General features: G+C 30.8%; 4 protein-coding genes across 4 annotated transcripts; 2 read left to right on the top strand and 2 right to left on the bottom strand.

Moving 5' to 3' along the window:
- Positions 1 to 3,142: 3,142 nt before the first annotated feature.
- On the bottom strand, positions 3,143 to 3,757 carry LOC25484823 (agamous-like MADS-box protein AGL80). Its single transcript, XM_013613822.3, has one exon. The coding sequence runs from the start codon at positions 3,701 to 3,703 to the stop codon at positions 3,230 to 3,232; it is 474 nt and encodes a 157-aa protein (XP_013469276.1). The 5' UTR covers positions 3,704 to 3,757; the 3' UTR covers positions 3,143 to 3,229.
- A 6,741-nt stretch (positions 3,758 to 10,498) lies between these two features.
- Positions 10,499 to 11,413, top strand: LOC120579287 (monocopper oxidase-like protein SKS1). Its single transcript, XM_039831162.1, has 3 exons — positions 10,499 to 10,627; positions 10,723 to 11,196; positions 11,279 to 11,413. The coding sequence occupies exons 1-3, from the start codon at positions 10,499 to 10,501 to the stop codon at positions 11,411 to 11,413; spliced, it is 738 nt and encodes a 245-aa protein (XP_039687096.1).
- Positions 11,389 to 13,262, top strand: LOC25484822 (monocopper oxidase-like protein SKU5). The gene is made up of 4 exons (XM_039831161.1): positions 11,389 to 11,853; positions 12,250 to 12,875; positions 12,977 to 13,094; positions 13,205 to 13,262. Exons 1-4 carry the CDS (start codon positions 11,492 to 11,494, stop codon positions 13,260 to 13,262), a joined length of 1,164 nt encoding a protein of 387 aa, XP_039687095.1. The 5' UTR covers positions 11,389 to 11,491.
- Positions 13,263 to 18,343: 5,081 nt separating this feature from the next.
- LOC25484821 (zinc finger protein ZAT5) lies at positions 18,344 to 20,075 on the bottom strand. Its single transcript, XM_013613820.3, has one exon. The coding sequence runs from the start codon at positions 19,798 to 19,800 to the stop codon at positions 18,733 to 18,735; it is 1,068 nt and encodes a 355-aa protein (XP_013469274.1). The 5' UTR covers positions 19,801 to 20,075; the 3' UTR covers positions 18,344 to 18,732.
- Positions 20,076 to 21,350: the final 1,275 nt, after the last annotated feature.

Below are 21,350 nucleotides of genomic sequence, written 5' to 3'. Positions count from 1 at the left end.
TCTTCGGCCTCTATTGTTCCCAGTGCTTATAATTACTTGAATTTACAGTCTCATGTTGCTTCTGCGGTATCTGTCTCTTCTTTTTGGTATGGTGTCCCTCTGAAAGTTGTCTTGTTTGCTTGATGCCTGTTTTGAGACTGGCTCTCTACAAAGGATAACTTTATTGGTCGTGGTGTTATTGATGACACTGCTCAGCTGTTTCTCAGAGGGTGTGGCTCGGTGGAAACATCTTATCGTTTATTTTTACATTGTAATAGTTTTGGGTCCGTTTGGCACTTCATTTATAAGTGGCTGGACATTGCTACACTCATTCCTCTTGTTGTCGCGGATCATTTTAATCAGTTCAGTTTTGGTGGCGGTTACTCTAAGGCGCAATGTTCAATTTTACAGACTATTTGGTTTGCAACCGTGTAGGAAATTTGAAAAGAAAGAAATAACAAGTTATTTAATGGTAAAGAATGCCAGATTGTGCAGGTGGTAGACAAAATTAAGTCTCTGACTTTCATGTGGTTGAGGTGAAATATGTTTCTCTTCCCTTCAATTATCATGTTCGGTGGCTTAGTCCGTTTACCATCCTTGGCATTAGGGGTGGGAATGAGCCGGGCCGAGTCGGACTTTGGTTAAATAGGCTAGGCCTAGTTGAAAAAACTAAAGCCTAAGCCTTGGCCTTTTACCTGTCAAAGGCTTTATTTTAAGCCTGGCCTGACCTTTTTAAAAGTCTGGCCTGACCTATTAACCTGTCTAAAAGCGTAGTTTGTGTTACAAATTTTAAACAGAGTTTGTTCATTAATTTTTTTTTTCTTTCAATTTATGCAACGTACTTAATATAGAGATAAACATTAATTAGATACAAATTAAACTAATAATTTGTGTGTACCGTGTGTTATCTTTTAATTTTTGGTGGTTGGTAATTGATGTGAGTAACTCTTACCTGGTTAGATGAAGTTCATCTGATGTATGAGGGAAATACATTGTGTTGTATCCAAAATACAAAATAAAATAAAAAACCTGAAATAATAATAATTGTGGTATGATATAATTTGAAGGATAGTAATTCTTTTTTGATATATATAAATATAAATAATAAATATGAAAAAAAAATGTAACATACTCATGTACGGGCCGACCTGATAGGCTTGATAGGCTTTTTTTATAAGCCTAAGTCCGACCTAAATAAATTGATAGGTTTTTTAAAAAGCTCAAGCTTGACTCATTCATTAAACAAGTTAGGCCGAGCCGGGCTTTCAGTAAGCCGAGCCATAGGCCCCTGACGGGCGGCCTGGCCTATTCCCACCCCTACTTGGCATCCACTCTTAGTTATTTCTTTTCTTGTTTGGTTTTTCGCATTGTTTAGAGCGTGTAAATATTTGTTTGGACGCTGATTTTGACTATGTTGTCTCTTCCCTGATACACCTTATAATAATATTTTATTTTGTCTTCTTCAAAAAAAATTAGTTCGCCGCAGAAGCTTTAAATATGAGCTCGAGGCTAATTCACATTTAAGCTTCAATTTGCATTTTCGAAAGCCAAATATTTATTATCAAATAGTGTTTCATTAATTTAAACGTGACTCTTGGTGCACCTACGGTGCAACCAAATATATACTAAGGCTTTGTTTGGGAGTTTGGAGGGGAAGAGAGGGAAGAGTTTTGGAAAAAAGGAAGGAGCAAGTGGAAGAAATAGAAGACATTGGGAGGAGAGGGCTTTGGAGGTTAATTTTTTTACTCATAATAAAAAAATCCCTCTCATTTGGGGGAACTCAAAAATTGTATTGGGGGGGGGGTTATGGAGGGTTTATATGAATTTTTCAAATTCAATCTATGTTTCTATAATATTTTTAATATTAAAAGTATATCAATTATAAGTATTAGTTTATATCATTCTCTAAAAAACTGTTCTTTTAAAAAATGTTAATTTTTTATCCATTTTTCTATATATTTCCAACCCTCCAAACTCCTAAACAAAGCCTAAATCTCCTAATTCCCTTATGTCAAAGGATGAGGGTTTGACGTTTTGGTTGCAGTTATGTGATTTGCACATCAAATGATATCTTATGTGTTTATCTTTATCTATCTTATTATTTTCTACAATTTCCACACATTTCAATAATATACAGAAAAAAAACAAAGATATCATATTTGACATCAAAATTTTGATGTTAGCAAATCATGTCTTCTTTGTCCAAGTATAGGTTCTTCACTCTACAATTAACAAATGGCCACCATAAAACCCGACTTAGCTGACACATCTCTGCAGTTAGTAGATGATGCTAATATTGTTAATCAACTCTCTAGTAGAGTACTAAAATGCAAAAAATAAATAAAAAGGTTGTCGCTTATAATATATTTCTAATCAAGAGCTTACATGATACAAAGAGAGGAACAACATGTAAATGATATTTTAGGTACAAATATCATTTCTCATTTATTTTTGGTCTTTAGAGTGATACAATGGTGGATGATGAAATCCTCAAAGTTCATCGAAACCTTGTTTGCTAGATTCGTAATTTGAAAGTCGCTCATGATATTGGGTCTCTTGAAAAGCCTTTAAAATAATAACGGTGACAGATGAATCATTTAGATAATCAAAGTTTCACTAAAGTTATCTCGAAATCGATGGAGAAAAAACAAAGAAAATAGAACACACGATGTTTCTAAAATTTGTTCTAGGGTTGATTATCATAACACTCCTTATTCTTAATTTGTTTTTTCCCTTTCACGAGCACTTGTTAACTCGATCAACTTTTCAATTTTACCAAAAAATGAGTTTATGTCCGAGTTTACACGATTTTGATACCTAAAAATGAAACTCGGACGAATTTATGTATTAACACTCGATTTGAAAACCTTGGTTAGATCTATGTCCTTCCATGTTTTTGTTTATAGAAAGTAAAACCTTAAATTAATGTAATTAAATCCTATACAAGTATTTTTTTTATTTCTACAAGGACTTCTTGTAAAATTAGAACCATATTGTCATTACCTTTTAACTAAGATACTAATGTTGCAATAAATTCTTACTCTTATAACTTTGAAGTACCAAATTCAAGGAGGATATCTTTATGGAAGAATTTCAAAGACAAGGTTTATAACACATATAATTGAAGTCCATGAATTTTATTTAGATGACCTAATGATAGATGCATCACAATGCTCTCAGAGCAGAAACCAAAATTGCATGCAATTTAAATAAATCAAAAGAACAACAAATAAATTAAAAAAACATTTCATCAATCAAGTGTATCAATCTTCTCATCAACCTCCTTCAACTTCTTCTCAGCACGCTTTCCAAGATCCTTCACTTCTTCAGTAGTCAGTCCATCAAGAATATTGTTGTTGGCTTGCAATTTCATGAGCATAAAAAGATCCCACTCTTGCTCATGATTCTCATATTTCAACTTTCTTAGTTTGTCCCTGGCTTTGGCAATCGTCTGCATGATAAACCTTTCATGGCTCACATTTCTAGTTTCATCTTTCACAGATAAATTTTGAAACCTCTCAATTATCTTATTGGCTCCTTCTGGATGCGGCCAGACCTCTGTCCGAGAATCAAAAGGACTGGAAATTATAGCACAAGCTGGAACATCACAAAGAATGGTGAGTTCACTTACCTTCTTTAAGAGACCCTTCTTTCTTTTGTTGTAGCTCGCCTTCCTTGCCGAGTCATCGGGAATTAAGGCCAGCTTCACCTTTCTTCTTGCCATTGGTTGCAACAGAATTTCAAAGAAAGTTACGAGAAATGAGAAGAAGAAAAAAAGTGCGTTATTTGTTCAATGTCGTGCCGTCCGGTATTTATATCTACTACCTCATTTGAAATTACAACACGTCATTGTTTGGGTAATGTATATATCACCTTATGTTCCAAATAGAAACATACGTAAAATATATTATTTCCAAATTTTTAAAATGTTTAAATTTGTATATTATATCAAAAAGAATTTAATTTACATGCATGTCACTGTAGAAAAAACATTCACTGTGATATAATATTCATAATCATATTATCATTAAAAACGTTTGAATTTAATCATAACTATCTGTAAATACATAAATATACGTTGTAACATAATTTTTTATACCGAAAATATATCAAAATTTAATTTATTAAAAAAGAAAGAAGTAGCGTGTCATAAATCATCGCATAACTTCTTAAAAAAAAAATCATCGCATAATTTCTATTATTATTATTATTCTAAAGAAATTATTATTATTTGTTTTTTATTGTCTAAGGCTTTGATATTGTCACATGATAAAACATTTGAAATATGTAACTTCTACTGTTCTACATTGAGGCGTACAACTGCATTGTGGTTTTGTATGAGTTGTCATATATTATCATGTATTATGCAAGTTATGATATGGTTATGGTATTTTTTTTTTAATACATTGAGTATCTCCAACAAAACTTTAAAGATTAATTACTCGAGTCTAAAAGAATCTTCTAAAATCGTATATAATTTATTTTGTTTCCATATTTCCTTTTTTAGTATAATAATAACCACATTTATGTGATATCTTTTCAAATAATTTTTACTGAGTCAAACTATTATTCTCCTCAGTATTTAGATTTAAATTTGTATTTGCATTTTTTCTAGAAGAAATTTTTATTTTCTATAATCATGATTAATCTCGTTAATTTTTATCTTATTTTTCACTATCAGACACAGGTCTTTATCTTTTTAGGCTTAATTACTTTACAGCTTGATCATCATATTTTAACCCATTTATAAAATTGGTTCCTTAATTTTAAAATTACTTAATCCCTCAATTTTTTCGGTGTTTGGCTCCTTAGCGTCTGAGTTTTATGGACCGAGAGAAATATAGACTATTTAAACAGAAGGAATGTTGAATAGTTCATCTACTAGACAAAGTAAAAATATTATTCTTTGTGGTGGTTGAAAGTCAATAAGGCTATCTTTGTTATTGGTGAACATTTGTGATGGTCGAGTCCATTGTCGTGTTAGGCATTAGCTAGACTTTTGTTGTATGTTGTGTGAACTGCTGGTTTTCTTAACGGTCTTCTTGGTACACACCTTGTACTGAGAAGATTGTTTTAGCAGTGTTAATATAATCCATTTTTGTTTGTTAAAAAAAAAAAAAAACCTCCCATGGATTTATAGACAAAAAAAAAATGATTATGTTACATATTTTAAATGATATATCATACAATCTAATGATGTATAATGATCAACACCCATAAAATTACAACAAAACACTCCAAAAACTTTAATTTCAACTTCATTAAATATTTATGATCTAATTAATTAATAAATGTATATAATTAATCCATATGAACGATTCTACATCATCATATCGAATGTTACACAATTGAAAATCTACCACGTCATTATTTTTAAGTTAAAAAATCTTAGAAGAGACCAACGGTAAATTGGGGAAACTATTTCCATAAGTGAGTGAAATTAGTCTGGGAAAATATGCAATTAAGCCTGATTTCTATTTTATGAAAAATATCAATATTTTATTTTTCGGGAATATTTCCTTAAATATATGTTTTAATTTTTTTGTTATATATATTTTATTTATATCCTTATGATTTTTGCTTTATATAGACATTTAATGAAATCTCACTGTTCGGTTATACCATTATGTTATTTCCTACAATATCTACTCATTTATCTAATATAAAAAAATTGGTATATAACTTTTTTTTGACAGAAAGACTTGGTATATAATTTGTTTCCATTTTTGAATAAATTTGTTTCCATGTTTTTTTTTATTCCTTTTCTAGTTTTCATTTAAAAAGGCAAAATTGCATTTTTGGTCCCTTAACTATTTAATTAGTATCGCTTTGGTCCCTTAGTTAAAATTTGATTTATTTTGGCATCTTAACTTTCTCTCCTTACACATTTTGGTCCTTTTCGTTAGTTTTAATTTAAAAACGTTAGATTTTCTTCATCATGTTCTCCTCTTCTTCATCTTCATATCATCTCCGTCAACCTTCAACAACAAAAATCCGAGAAAAATTCCAGAAGAAAAGGAAGAAAACCTAACATTTTTGAATTAAAACTAACGAAAAAGATCAAAATGTGTAACTCAGAGAAGTTAAGATACCAAAATAAATCAAATTTTAATTTAGGGACCGTGATACTAATTAAATAGTTAAGGGACCAAAAACATAATTTAGCCTTTAAAAAATATATTTTATAATCTATTAGTGTTCAGACCGACAACATTTATAAGCAATATTTTTATGAAGTCTTGATTTTGATTAAAGTTTTATGTATAAATACTTTTGACGTTTAAATAGTAACAAACCATATTTATCTTTTACCAATAATATGATAAAAATTCTTGTCCTTGAATATAAACCCCTATACAAATTACTAAATGCATTTATTATTATTTTTTTCAAAACACACATTTTTTTTTTGCTTTCGCACCGGTTTCCGACCCATCAAAGGTGGGCGACAACATACCCTTAACCAATACTAACTTGTATTCGAATATCCTTGAAAAAAATTGTATTGGAATATAAAAATTCAAATTCAATACACATATAAACAAAAAACAATTTAATAATATTCACGCATAAAATAGACACATTAACTACACTTTTAATTTTTCTTAATATGTGTGAAATTAGACTTACTAGCTTGGAAACCCGTGCCAAGCACGGGCTAGAATTCCAACTATTATTATTATTTTTATATAAAATCTAATTAAACGACAAATTCATTATTTTATACACAATATATCAATAAAACGCATATTTATCGTATTTTCAATTGCATATTATATACAAATATCAACGTGTATATAGTTATTTGGATTTTCGCATCGTTAAACATGAATTGTTTAACGGATGTAACGTCGAAATGTTAGTATTTAATGTCGGAATATTTTACACGGATGACTAAAATTAATAACGGAGACATGAGTCTTGTTTTTTTTTTTGAAAGATTTACCTAAATTGATAGAAAAGTATATTATAGAAAATTGATAAAAGTATATTATAGAAAATTGATATTTTGGTCCAAAATTAGAATGAAACACATCTGTTCTCTTTTACCTACTTTTTCTAATAAATTTACCTAAAATGATGCATTTTTGTAGGGTTTGAATGAAATAAATAAATTTAAACAATTACTTGTTTTTTCCGGGCGAGAGGATGCCTCAAGGCTTAATGAGCAATGTACTTACAAATCATCTACTAAATAGGTCCTTATGTGCATCAGGAGTTGAATCCGTGGGTGAAAAAAATGACCATTTCCATTTAGTACCAAATTGAAAAGGTATTAATAAGAATTAATTGCATTTATTTGTGGTCATATTGTATCGCCGTTGTTAGGAATTTCGCTAAGGACAATTTTAGAAATGGAAACTGTGTGACATTTGTTTTTTGGAAATCAGATATCCTCCGTGCGCGTAACCGTGGAGACTAATCTTTCGAGTCTTGTGGGACCTAAATGTGTGACAAAAGTTAATATTGTTGCTTGCCCAAGGACCTGATTAAGCTAGAAGAGACTTGTGTCATCTCATCTAAACGCTCTTGGATGATTGTGTGACATTTTCGTTTATTTTTTTTTAATTGCAATCATTTATGTTTACTTTAACAATATTAAAATGAATCAATTACATTATATTTCATTTAAGTTCCATTAAAGCAATTAAGATCAAACCAATATATATATTTTTTTTTTGTAGAGATCAGACCAATATTAAAATGGATCATTATATCGTGTTTTGTTTTGTAATATTTGGCCAAGCGGTTCTATGAGGAAAATTGATGCTTACTCCAAGGAATATATGCTAATATATATATGTCAGACATACTTTGGCAATTGACGGTTAATAGTTTCTAATTTTTTTTGTTTGTATAAAAAAGAAGTTTCTATTTTTTTGATTCGTAACAATTTATGTTTAAATATCTTTTAGAATAATTATTGCTTGGAGTATAATTATTCCCAATTAAATTATAAAAATGTAAAATGAATAAATGTTTTTAGGAGAAATAAATTAATATTATATTATTGACGAAATCAATCTCATTTTGATAGCATCCACCGAATCACATTCGTTGTATATTGGCAAATAAAATCACTCTAATTTAGGTACCTATGAATTATATGTCTAAGAAATGAATTGATTATATACAAAATGATTACAAACGTATATACACATCAAAACATGAATAAATTAAACAAAACATAGATACGAAAATAATTGACCTTAGTGTTACAATGGCAACCAAAAGGAAATAACACAATAAATCAAAATCTTTTATGGAATAAGTACAGATAGGAAGCAGACACAAACAAAACAAAATCTTACAAAAATATTCAAACAGGACTAACTAACAATCTAAAGAAAAAATTTCAATAGAATATGAAACCGAACATAACATATATTATAGATGAAAAAAAACCCAACAAATGGACATTTTCCACAAAAAAAAAAAATTACATTATCTAATTTTCTCTTGGGTAGATCTATGATGTCCATGCCATAAACCGTTAGAACTTGAAATTATCATAGGGCGAATATGTGAATTTGGACAAAATACATGGATATCCACAACATTTAGTGGATTGATATCATAAATTGAATCAATTTTTGAAATTAAAGTGATGAAAAAAAATATGCTAAGAAGAAAAGTGTTTCAATAAAATATAAGAGAGATTTTAGAGAAGAATTTCAAAATTGAATTCTGAATGACGTGAAAATGTTGAGACCCGCAAACAATATTTATAGAAAAAAAGAAGCAAGTAAATTGCATCAATTTTGCCCTTAATTTAATAATGATATTAAATAGCAAAAACAATTTGAATAAAAAAAACATTAAATGCATTGAATCAGAACAACATTAAATGTTCCTTAGAATTCTAGAATGACACGTGTACTTTTAAAAAAAAATAGCGCAAATATATATAATAAAGATAAAGATAACAAGGGATGAAGAGATATTAATGTATATTGCACATGTTTAAATATTATGATCATTGACATTATCGATCTTCAGTTAAAGTCAATTTATTTCGAAATTTTTTTGTTCGAACTTGGTTATACTGGTGGGTGGTCTATTCAACATCCTAAAACAAGGAGTTCCTGTTTATCATAAGGAGTATGCAAAGAGAAAATTATGTTGTCAATTAAAGAAATGATATTTGTACAAATATTTATTTTTGTGACAATTTTATCTCTCATATTCAAGTTATATTTTACTTTATCTCTCTGTTGCTTTAATTTTCGTGTCAATACATATATTTTCTTTGTAAATTTATGGTTGTCTAATAAGTTATCAACTAAATGCTTAAACCCCAACCTTATATATACTGTGTATTGTCCATATCTTTGATATTTTTCTCTCATTAGGTTCCGTTATTAACGGATTTTGAATTTATACGCACGGATAACGATTTTGTACAAATTCGTTATCATTCTTCTAGTTTTTTTGTACAAAGTTAACACTTCTCACATGAGTTAGAATTTGTACGCAACATTCAATTTATTTTTGTTATGCTTACAAAATGATATATTATGGAGCACAAAGCTATTTTCTTTTCCGTCGGACAAAACAACAAGGTTTTAGTTGGAGAACGTTATATCTAGAAATATCTTACTCTTTTTTTCAATTTTATATTTTAATTTTCTAACAAATAAAATAAGGGCCTTGCTAATTAACCAACAATGGTTAAGGAATCTACAAATACATTTTTTGTCTTGGAAACATAAGATTTTACTTTTGATCGAGTAATAATTACACAATTTTTTTATGAAAACTTGTTTGTTTTAACCGATGCCCTCGAAGCATTAGTTAACATTCTCCATAAAATAATTGAACTACTTTATACAGTGATACTTGTTTAACTTGCATGTAAACGTAAAAAAAAAAAATAATAAAAAAAAAATTGTATGTAGTAATATTTTCGATTTAATAATATTTCATTTTGTTTATCTTGACGGATATGGAGGTTTTGACCTACATTATATCTAATTTTCCTTCTTAAAGGGAAACATTGATACTCTAATCCATCAATGATATTATTTTTTTTTTTTAAACTCAATATCCAACTTAAGAATTGACTAATTCGAAGAATCTAATCACCACTATTCAATTGCACTACCCTATTTAAATTTAGCCCACCGAATATCAAACACATTAATTGAAAATACATCGTCATTCTCATTATACCATGAATAAATTATCATATATTTTAAATTCCATTTGCAAATATATTATTTAAGAATGGACTAAAAGGGGTGTCACAGTATTAGTAATTTTCAATGAAAGAAAAACAAAAGTCAACATTAGTCCAAATTTGAGGTCTAGTATTGTAGTTTGGCCGGCTACACTCTATGAATTTAACCGAACTTCTTGTACTTATCTACCTTGCACTTAGCAATTGATAAATCCAAAGCTATTTAAACAATTTAACATCTAGCCCTTAAAATGTACCAACAAATAAGAGGTAATGGCTGTCACAATTTCAAGAGGCAGAAGTTAAGGTCTTGTCATATTGGCTTCTACTGGTCCTCAAATGGATTTTATTACACGTTCAATTGTACTTCTAGTATTCTTTGCTACAACAGCTACTAGTGCTGATATATTCCTTGAGTGGCACGTTTCCTTGGGCCTCAATGATGATCTAGTGTCTGAAAATAAACTGGTAGAGATTATTGCTTTTAATCTATTAATCTTTTAATTTTTATGATTCATTTCATACAAATTGTTGGTTAATCTTGTTGCTGATCTGATTTGAAGGTTATAGCAATCAATGGCATGTTTCCTGGACCTCTTATAAATGCAACAACAAATGATATTATTCATGTCAATGTTTTCAATGGTTATATTGAACCTGTGCTATTTACATGGTACATGGTGCTTTATGTTTTCAATGTTTTTGTTTTAGATTTAGAAATGGTGCTTGAACTAAACATGCAGAATTATGGTTTTGTTATGCATAGGAATGGCATACAACAAAGGCAAAATTCTTGGCAAGATGGAGTGTCTGGTACAAATTGCCCTATCCAACCTCAAACAAATTGGACTTATGTTTTTGAAACTAAAGACCAGATTGGTACATTCTTCTATTTCCCTTCCATCAATTTCCTTAAAGCCGGTGGAGGGTTTGGTCCGATTCGAGTTAACAATCGCGCAGTGATAAGTGTTCCTTTTCCAAAACCGGAAGCGGAGTTTGATCTTTTAATTGGTGACTGGTACAATAGGAGCTACATGGTAGTTTAGTTTAATGCTTTCTTATCATACAAGTTATTTGTTTTGGATTTGCTAATTCTGTTTTTTATATAATTTGAACTAGGATGTTAGGGACAGGTTGGACACTATGGATATTGTTTCCCCAAGTTGGATGTTAATAAACGGAAAAGGTCCATATATGAACAATTTTTCAAAAACATATGAGACCTTCAATGTTACACAAGGTAAGAAGAAGTGAATAAAAGTGTTACTGACTTCAACTTTTTATGAAAATTTCATTTCATGGATTAATATAACTAACTCCTTTTATGATAATATGTCAAAAGGACAAACATATTTGCTTAGGATATCAAATGTAGGGACAGCTTGGAGCTTCAATTTCAGGATTCAAAACCATAAATTACTTTTGGTTGAAACTGAAGGATCTTATGTGAATCAGATAGATTTGGATTCTCTTGATGTTCATGTAGGCCAATCCTATTCAGTTCTTGTCACAGCAAATCAAAATCCTGCTGATTATTACATAGTGGCTTCTCCTAAAATGAGTCTTAACAACAGTCTTGTTGGCATTGCTGTGCTTCATTATGATAATTCCACAACACAGGCTAATGGACCTCTCCCAATTGGTCCAGATCCATTTGATTTGGAATTCTCCATCAACCAAGCTAAATCCATTAGGTAAATTGCATGTCACATAATTGTGCTAAGAGCCTATATTATTTGGAATGACTTGTTTAAATTTATACACTGACATAAGCACTTGCGGGACTGTATCGAAGGGTTTATGGAAACAACTTATTTTATCTTTTTGTTATAAAAGTAACTTATACAAAAAGGACTTATATGATTAAACAATTACTCCGCTATAAGCGCTTAATTAAGTTGTTTATACAAACGGGCCTAGTATACTAAAAAAGAAGAGGTTCTCCGGTATCCTATTTCTGTTTGTTTATCTAATGTCATTATATTAAGATGTTAGCAATAGCAATGCCTCTCCATAGTTATGAACAATTAATCAAATCATATATATAGAAAATTACAAATATTCACATCATGGTTCTATTTCAATTGAAGGTGGAATCTAACAGCAGGAGCTGCAAGGCCTAATCCACAAGGAACATTCAATGTAACAAATGTAACAATATCTCAGACTTTTATTCTAGAAGCATCAACTGCGACGATTGATCAAGTATCTTTCCACACTGTCAACAATGTGTCATACTCGACACCAAAAACACCACTGAAGTTAGCTGATCACTTTTCCAATGGATCTGGTGTGTATGAACTTGATGCTTATTCCAAGAACACTTCAAATGTTAAAGCGGTTCGCGATGTTTTTGTAGCAAGTGCATTGCATAAAGAGTGGGCAGAGATAGTGGTTAAGAACACTTTAACCAACATTGATTCTTGGCATTTGGATGGATATAGTTTCTTTGTTGTTGGATATGGAGAAGGAGAATGGAAAGAAGAGTCAAGGTCAAGTTATAACCTATTTGACCCCGTCGTTCGCTCAACTGTGCAAGTGTTCCCTGGAGGATGGAGTGCAGTTTATGTGTATCCTGACAATCCAGGAATGTGGAACTTGAGATCACAGAATTTGAAAAGTTGGTATTTAGGTGAAGAGCTTTATGTGAGAGTTTTTGATCCTAATCCTAACCCTGCCAAAGAGAAACCTCCTCCACAGAATCTACTTTTATGTGGTTAGTTACTTATTATATACTTCATGTGAAAAATTTATCTTATTGATGCTACGTACTAGGGTTATGTGATTGATGTCATTGAATTGTTTACATGATTAAAGGCAAGTATCAACCTTCAGCTCCACCTCCTACTCCTCCTCTTCCTCCATCACTGTCACCTCCACCCCCACCACCGCCAAACGTTCCATCATCCAAGGCATACAATCCACATACAACAAGGTATTATGATTAACTTGTTTTGAGTTGTGACATAATTTATTTGAAATAATGCTTATAAGCTAATATGAGTTATTCATTTTGTGTTTTTCTTTGTAAATATTTAACAACAGGTCTCTACTTGCTATGATCACCACTGCCATGTGTTTCATCTGCATTGGTTTCCATTGAAAAGATGCACCTTTTGTTAAGGAGATTGGAGATATGTAGATTGTGACAAAGACATTGAGTTGTAATATCAAGATGAAAGCAATAATTCCCTATATTCTTTTTCTTTAAAACAAATTATTTATGCCAAGTATGAAAGCTATATATAGGCAATAACATTGGTTACTTACTAGTAGTAGTTACTACGATACATTGTCGGTTTAATTTTTATTGGATACAAGTTAAAGTTTGCAAATGTCAATTTTCAGCCACATTTGATGCATGTCGCTTTAACCATAGAAAGGTTGAAAATGATGCATGTTTTAGTGTCAACATCATGCAATTGCAAGGTCGTCTTGATTGCAATATGATTACTAGTACATACTTTTTACAACTTAATTTCATGCTTTCATGCCGGGCCCGATCATTAATTTATGCAAAAAATCAAGATATTCGGATTCTGAAATTTGAAATGTTTTAAGTGTGTTTTAGAGGATTTTATAAGGTGTTAACATAAGGTGTGCGAAAAACTCAATAAAATGAAAAAGAATGTGCGTTAATTTTTAATCACAAATGAGGTCTTAAACAAGTTTTAATATGATGCATTTTTTGTTTGCATATGAAGTCTTTTTGTTTATAAAATTTGATAAAAATAATTTTGTTGGTAGAATTAAAGCAAGAGCTTTAGTAGCCTTACCCTTGGATCGGCCTTTCTTTCATGGATAGTCCTCCCAATTTGTACGATTAAATAATTAAATTGTCATGTTTCCATTTTGTTTGGTAGATTCTATGAGTGTCCACTCTTTCTGGTGACATAACAACTAATAATCTTCTCTCAAAAACAAAACAAAAATCAGTTGTTGCTCCCCTGCTCCTTCTATTTGGTCTCATTAACACAACTGCTGGAATTAACACAACTGCTGGCTGCAGCTATATTTACAAATACTTCCAATGAAACCATAATTACACTCCAAATCTTATTTATTACCATTTTGATGATTTTCTCGTCAAGTTTTCCAGGATTCACAAGTTTTTTTTTTAGCAAAAGGATTCACAAGGTTAATTGTGCTGAAAATATGTTATTGATAGTTTGTTACTAGCTAACTCTTCACATTACTCAAACACCCCCTCTGATTTATTGGATTACAACTCCCAATTTCATCAATTTTTCCGAGTTACAATTTTATTGTTGTTTTTGGAACAAACGTAACTTTTAATCGATTTATTTTAAAGGGTTGAGCAATTTGAGAGACCTATAAAACAATCACTTAGGCTAAAAGGAGTGTGATGCCTGGTGGTTAGTTGATGATGGGCAGCAAGTGTTGTCTCAACTACTTGTATGTTTGACTGCGTCTTTGCTATTTTTTTTTGCACAACTTGTGCTTTGATTAGTTTTTTTTTACAGTCGACATGATTTGAATCCTAGACCTTGTATATATTAATCTATAAAACTTTGATATGGATATGGGTGCGGATAAGATACGATACAGGTACGCGGATACACAAATTTTTTTAAAAATTTAGGATACGTTAACAAAAATTTATAATGAAACTTATATTTATGTAAAATACTTGAAGAAAATTAATATTGATTACTCTTCATTATTGTATTATTATAAAATTTACAATTTTTTTTTAAAATAATACATATGATTACTCAACATAAATTTTATCTAATATTGATTAACTGAATGACATCTCTCGCTGCATTCATCCAAAAGAAGTATAATTTTAAGTGTTTCATCGAAAAACAATTCTATTGATGCATATCTAATATTGAGTCATATACATCAATAATGAATTTTTACAACATTGTCTCACTTTTTTACTCCTTCATATTTTTCTAGAATACGTTTCTGTGAAGTATCTTAGAAGTATTCTTGTGTATCCGTGGAGTATCACATATGTATCCGATAAAATATTTATTAAAAATTAAAATAATTAATTCCAATACTTCGTGGATACGTATCCGCGAGTATCCGTGGAGTATCGGTATCCGATACGTATCCGGTACAGGTACGTCTCTGTTTTAAAGTATCTGGGCTTCATAGATATTAATGCATTGTCCTTACCAACTGAGCTAAACTCACGAGGACTAGCTTTTGATTAGATCTATCAACATATCTTGCTTATTCAAAAATATAAAATTAACAATATTCAATAATTTATATTTTCTCAAATATCGAACTTTTTTGAGAGATGCTTGTTCGAAGTATACACAAACAACGTTTCTCTTTCCAAGAGTTCGCTGTATAGTTTTTGAAATTTTACAAAAGCTATAATATAACGTTTTCACCAAATTATAAGTCATTTCAACAATTTTATATATATATTAAGAAATATAAGCTAATATGTATGAAAAAGAGAAATTGTCAGTTATTTTATAACATCGTACTCCATTTATCATATGAGAAAGGTAAGTTATGGCTTGAATGAGACGGAGGAAGTAATCGTTAAAAACTGGCATGCAGACAAGTGATGTGCTTGTCAATATATTTAATCCACTATATTTTTAATTAAAAATATATATTAGTTTAAATTAGATTTGTTAAGATTGATTTAAAAAGTAGATTAAATTTGATTTAAAATTTAAATGGGATTAAATCAAATCATAAATACACCACAAGTTCGTATTTCATTCATATTTAAAGTAGAAATTAAAAACAATCTGGTGAATATAGTTGAGAAAAAGACCGGTTAGTATTTGAAGTATCACGTTACATATACGTACACCTTGAAGAAACGGATAAAAGAGGTGGGTACCAAAGGGTGGGGTAGAGGCAAGGTATATTCAAGTATGGTGTATTTGCGTATACTCTGCGTATAACCTAAACTTCTGTGTACTATAAAATAAAAACTATAGGTATGTATAATCTAAAAGCAAAGAGTGCTTCAACAGAAAGCATTTTTCAACTGCAAGTATGGCAGTAGCTACACAAGCAAGCTCTCTATAATGACACTACAAAGAGGTTTTTTTTTTTTAATGAGATCAAAATTTGAAAAAGATATATATGATACTGTGAACCAAGAAATATGCATGTATGTATTATTTTTAAATAAAACAAGAGGTTAAATATGGTTGATGAAATCTCCGTGAACATAACTCAGTTGCAGAGACATACATATTGTTATATGCAGAGGCTGAGGTTCGAACCCGGACACGCCGCTTAAAAAAAATATACGGTTTAGGAAAAAGAGTAGAAGAATTTTTTTTTTTTTTTTTTTTTTTGTGTGAGTAAGTCTCTAGCATTATCTACTAGTATAGTATGATGTCACTAGAATAACAGTATTCTTTGATTATATTCGTTTAAAGACATTGTTTCATGTCAAGTGTATTGTGTAGAGTGTAGTATTCTTCATGAATCAAGTGGACCACATGACACCAATTAAATCTGTCACAGAAATTTATATACTTCAATTTTAAAAGAAAAAAGTCAGTGATCTATTTTCTGAATGCTAGGAACTGATCCATTTACCTCTAATGAAAATAACTACTGAACCAAGTTCAGTTGATCTTACTCCGTTTGATTCAATTCATTTTCCACCAAACAATTTCTACTAAAAAATTGATCCAATTTCACTCTTCTTTTCATGACCATTTAACAATAAATTGGCCCTAAATTAGCACCATCATACACTCCTTTTCTCTTCCTTTTAATCATTTTATTTTACTATTTTTGAGTAATTAAATGCATCCTCAACTTGTATTCACATAATATCAAGTTGCATTATTTAGACTTTTGACTTTTTTTTTTATACTCAACAAACTTTGGTTGTTATGTTAATTATTTAATCATATAATAAAATACAATGACCCTACTCTACTAATAATAGGTTGAGTGTAAACCTATATTTGTAGAGGAAGTGAGTTTTCTTCAACGCCTCTAAGTTTTCACTTCATCTAAAAGAAAAGAATATACAAATCAAAATTATTTGTAGTTTAGTTATGTGTTAATCTAATAGCTTAATTCAATATTAGTGTACTCACTTTCCTTTGTGGAATTGTTGTTCTAATTTTGGTATTTATTAGCTGTACGTCTCTATCAAGTTTGAGGATCACTAAAGAAATTTGAGATCGAGTTGTGAATAACGAAGTACTATAAATGATTTCTTGAGTTGCTTTGCTTAGGTGTAATGAGTAAGCAATTAACTAGCACAGAGATGCAACAAGCCAAGAAAGTAACAAAACTGGCTGAATAGTGATATTTTTGTTTTGAGAGTAAAGGTAGTTCTAATTTATATTGAAATTTCTCTTTTAATTATTCTAAAAACAACTAATGTGACATAGATTCTATATTTTAAAAATAAAACTGGTACATTTTATTTACAAGAGACAACTATAGAGCTGATAATTGTGGATGATGTATATGGTTGAACATTTCGCTCGCATTCGTAGTAATCAAAGATGTCAGTTTGTATCCGGAAGTCGTGATATATGTGAGAACTGTCGAAGAGTTTTTTCGAGTAAGAAAGTTAACCAGAGAATAGTTTAGAGACAAAAATTATATGGTCCCATACAGTTTACTAAAATAAGCTTCATACGTACATTTACTAAAAAAAATTGATTATTATTTTATATATTGATGGATTCCTACATGGACCGGAATCCACAACGATGAGGATAGAGAGAAAAACTCCCCGAGACGGAGAGGACATGGATGGAGCATTTTGGGTGCTAGGGACGGGAGGGGGGGGGGGGGGGGGGATACTCCCCTTCCTTGCCCCGTTGACATCGCTTACTGTAACTTAGGTTCAAGACCGAAATTTTGTCCTCGGTAGATTATATTTCAATTTCATTCTAAATCTTGGAAAAGTATGATTATCTTTCACTTGTATCAAGTGTGCCTCCCTTAATCTAAATTAATTAAAACAGAAAAAATCTAATCATCTCTTTAGATTTCAATCATAATCTATATTAAATGACAACATATATTAGTAAAGGAAAAAAAGGACACCATGAGAATTCATATGGGAATAGCAGTTACATACTTTTATTCTATATCCATGACCAATATGAGGGGACACACAGAGAGAGAGAGAGAGAGACAAAGACAGAACATTTAGATAGAGAGAGGAGGCAACCTTTTTTGTAGACAACAAAACAATGGAAACTTAAACAAAGATTTTTAAGATTGTACCAATAACTATAACCCCCTTATGTCTCTCTTTCTCTCTGTACTCATAATACATCATCACATTCTTTGGCACAGAAAAAAAAGAGCAAATAGAAAAAATTAATATGAAAAAGATACACAACATGAGCTATACATGAGTTGTTGTGTAGGCCTTTTCATAGAACAAAATTAAAAAAATTCTTCAATAAACAACTGAATTTTGTAAAAATTATCAGGTGCTTGTTCAAGTTGATAATGAATCAAAAGAATATAATATCTTACAACAAATATATTTCTAGATTTGAATGTTGATGATCAAGACAAATTTGTTTGTTGATCATCATCATGTTGAATCCAAAACCAAAACCTTGTTACTTGTCTCAGTAATGACAATCCACCAAAGCTGGTGCAGAGAAGACAAGATTTGTTTGTTGCTTTTGTTGTTGTTGCTGCTGCTGCTGTTGTTGTTTTTGGCCATTTTGTTGTTGTTGTTGTTGATGTTGCTTGGAAGCAAAGGCAAACTTAGATTCTCTATGATCATCTTCAGGTGCAGGAAGGTTGAGATCCAAATCCAAAGACAAAACATTCCTTTTCTTTCTAGGATGATCTTCATCAGGTTCCAAAGCCATTGTTGTCAAAGAGAGTGTGGTGTTGGCTGCAGAAGTTCCCACCGGTGCACGGTGGCGCCTCATATGGCCACCTAGTGCTTGACCAGATGTGAATTCAGAACCACAAATGGAACACTCATGAACCTTAGACTTGTTGTTATTGTTGCTTCCACCATGTAGATTTCCCTTACCATTGTTATTCAATTGAAGAGAAATTGATTTATGATTGGGTTTGAATTGAAACTCTTGATCATCATCATATAAGTGCTTTTTCTCTTGAGCAATTGCTAAAGCTTTTGGTTTCTTGTGACTTGCTCTATGGCCACCAAGGGCTTGAAATGAAGGGAATGTTCTGTTGCATGTTTTGCATTCATAAACATAGAAACCAGCTCTTCCAGAATCCAAAGTAGCAGCTTCCATGAATTTTCTACTGCTATATTTTGTGTAGTTCATCATTCCACCATCTAAATCATCAGTGTTCTTTGTTGATGATTCCTTTGCTTGTCCTTGTGCCAATAGAATCAAACAATTTGCCATATCATATTCTTCATCAATAACAACAGTACTGTCTTGTTTTTCTTCAACATAAGAAGTTGTTGGAGATGTATTATTGTTGTTGGTGTTAATGATGGTATTATTGTTAACATCATCAACATTGTTGCAATCTTCTCTTTCTCCTCCTCCTCCTCCTCCTTCACCAGTTGAAGAATTAGCAGTGATGGAGAAAGGTATAGGAGATTGTGGCCTAACCCTTTTGGTTCTTTTGCCTTTGATGATATTGGTGATTTCTCTAGAGGCTAAAGAGATTTGTTGTTCTGGTTGTTCAGGGGCAGGTTCCATGTTTGATTTGGATTAAGAGAGAGAGATTGAACCTTAACCTTAAAAGTTATTCAGAGAGAAAAAGAGAGAGAGAGGGGTTTTGTGATTGTAATGTAAGGTTAAGGTAGCAAAGAAAGAAGAGTGGTTATTTATATATAGAATAGAGATTAATAAAGGGATAAAATTTAAGTTGGGTTAGGGGAGTCAAAAGCCACCCAATACACAGTAACTGTGATTGATTTGTGAACACAACAAAGTGGTTTATTTATAGCTAAATTAAGGAAAGGGAAAATATAGAAAAATTTGAGAGAGAATATAGCAAAGAAAAAAGAGACCAAAAATAATGAGAAAATTAACAGAAAGTGACCAAAAATGGGGAGTGTGGCAGAGTGGACATATATAGAGAGAGTCCGTCTCACACTCTCTTTCTCACACTTTGCCAACGCACTTCACCAAATGAAAACAAAACTGCTCCAACCAAAGCTTGGTGGCACCATATTTGCATTCTTATTAATCAGTAATTAGTAATTAGTAATTACTATTAACCACCTATCACATTCATGGGGTGAATCAATTAGGCTATATATAGATTGCTTGCATCTCACACCAACCCCTCAATCTTTTTTATCACTTCACTGCCTTTTCATATCTAAACCACACAAGGTTTAGTAGGTTGTAAGTTTGCACCATTTATTTTTGGGTGAATAATGCATGGAAAACTAAATCATTTTGATTCCAAAAACTTTTTTAATTATTTCAATTGTATTTAATTTAATGATCAAATATGAATTATTCACTTAAGATACACTTTTCAATGTCAATTATGTTTTTAAAGATGAATTTTATTCTTTTCAATAACAGAAATGTGTAAAATTGACTCTAGTAGATTCGAAAATGAAAGAGGTTAAAAAAAGATATGAACAAAATGATTAATTCACTTTAGAGGCACGAGATATGGAATTTATTCTCATATGATACAATTTTTAAGATGATTGTAAAGTGTGACATTCACGGATGTCTGTACGAAAAAGTCTGATTTTCGTGATGACACTGTTTGATGAACATGAAACTATACATGTGAGAGGTGAATCACGTGGTGGACGAGTTTCAATCATGATACCAAACACGTTGTTAATAAGCTACGCTCAAAACGATAAGTGTTCTAATCAAAGATGCGTCTATTATACGATGCACAAAATCTTAAAAAATTGTAAAAAGTTATGCACAGACATATGCATATATACAAATTTATTATTAATTGATATATTTTGAATTTGTTAAAAGAATGATATTTTTGTCCATGTGAGCTTATCTTAGTTGATATGATAGGAACATTGCATTATATATGCAAAGACGGAGTTCGAACCCTGATTCTCCACTTATTCACTTTAAAAGGATTGAATCTCACCACTAAGCTACTTGACCCAAAACAATAATAAAAGAATGATATTTTTTTGAAGTGCAACATATAACAAATAAATGAAATGTAAAATGTGAAAAATTTTAATATGAATGTTAGGCCTTGTAAATTTTAGTATAAAGTATTTTGTAAATTAAATTATTGAATTTTA

The sequence above is a fragment of the Medicago truncatula genome, chromosome 1 (assembly GCF_003473485.1).
Source record: "Medicago truncatula cultivar Jemalong A17 chromosome 1, MtrunA17r5.0-ANR, whole genome shotgun sequence".
Classification (NCBI taxonomy): domain Eukaryota; kingdom Viridiplantae; phylum Streptophyta; class Magnoliopsida; order Fabales; family Fabaceae; genus Medicago; species Medicago truncatula.
The sequence above is the reverse complement of the archived record's forward strand: the minus strand, read 5'-3'. Positions and strand labels throughout refer to the sequence as shown.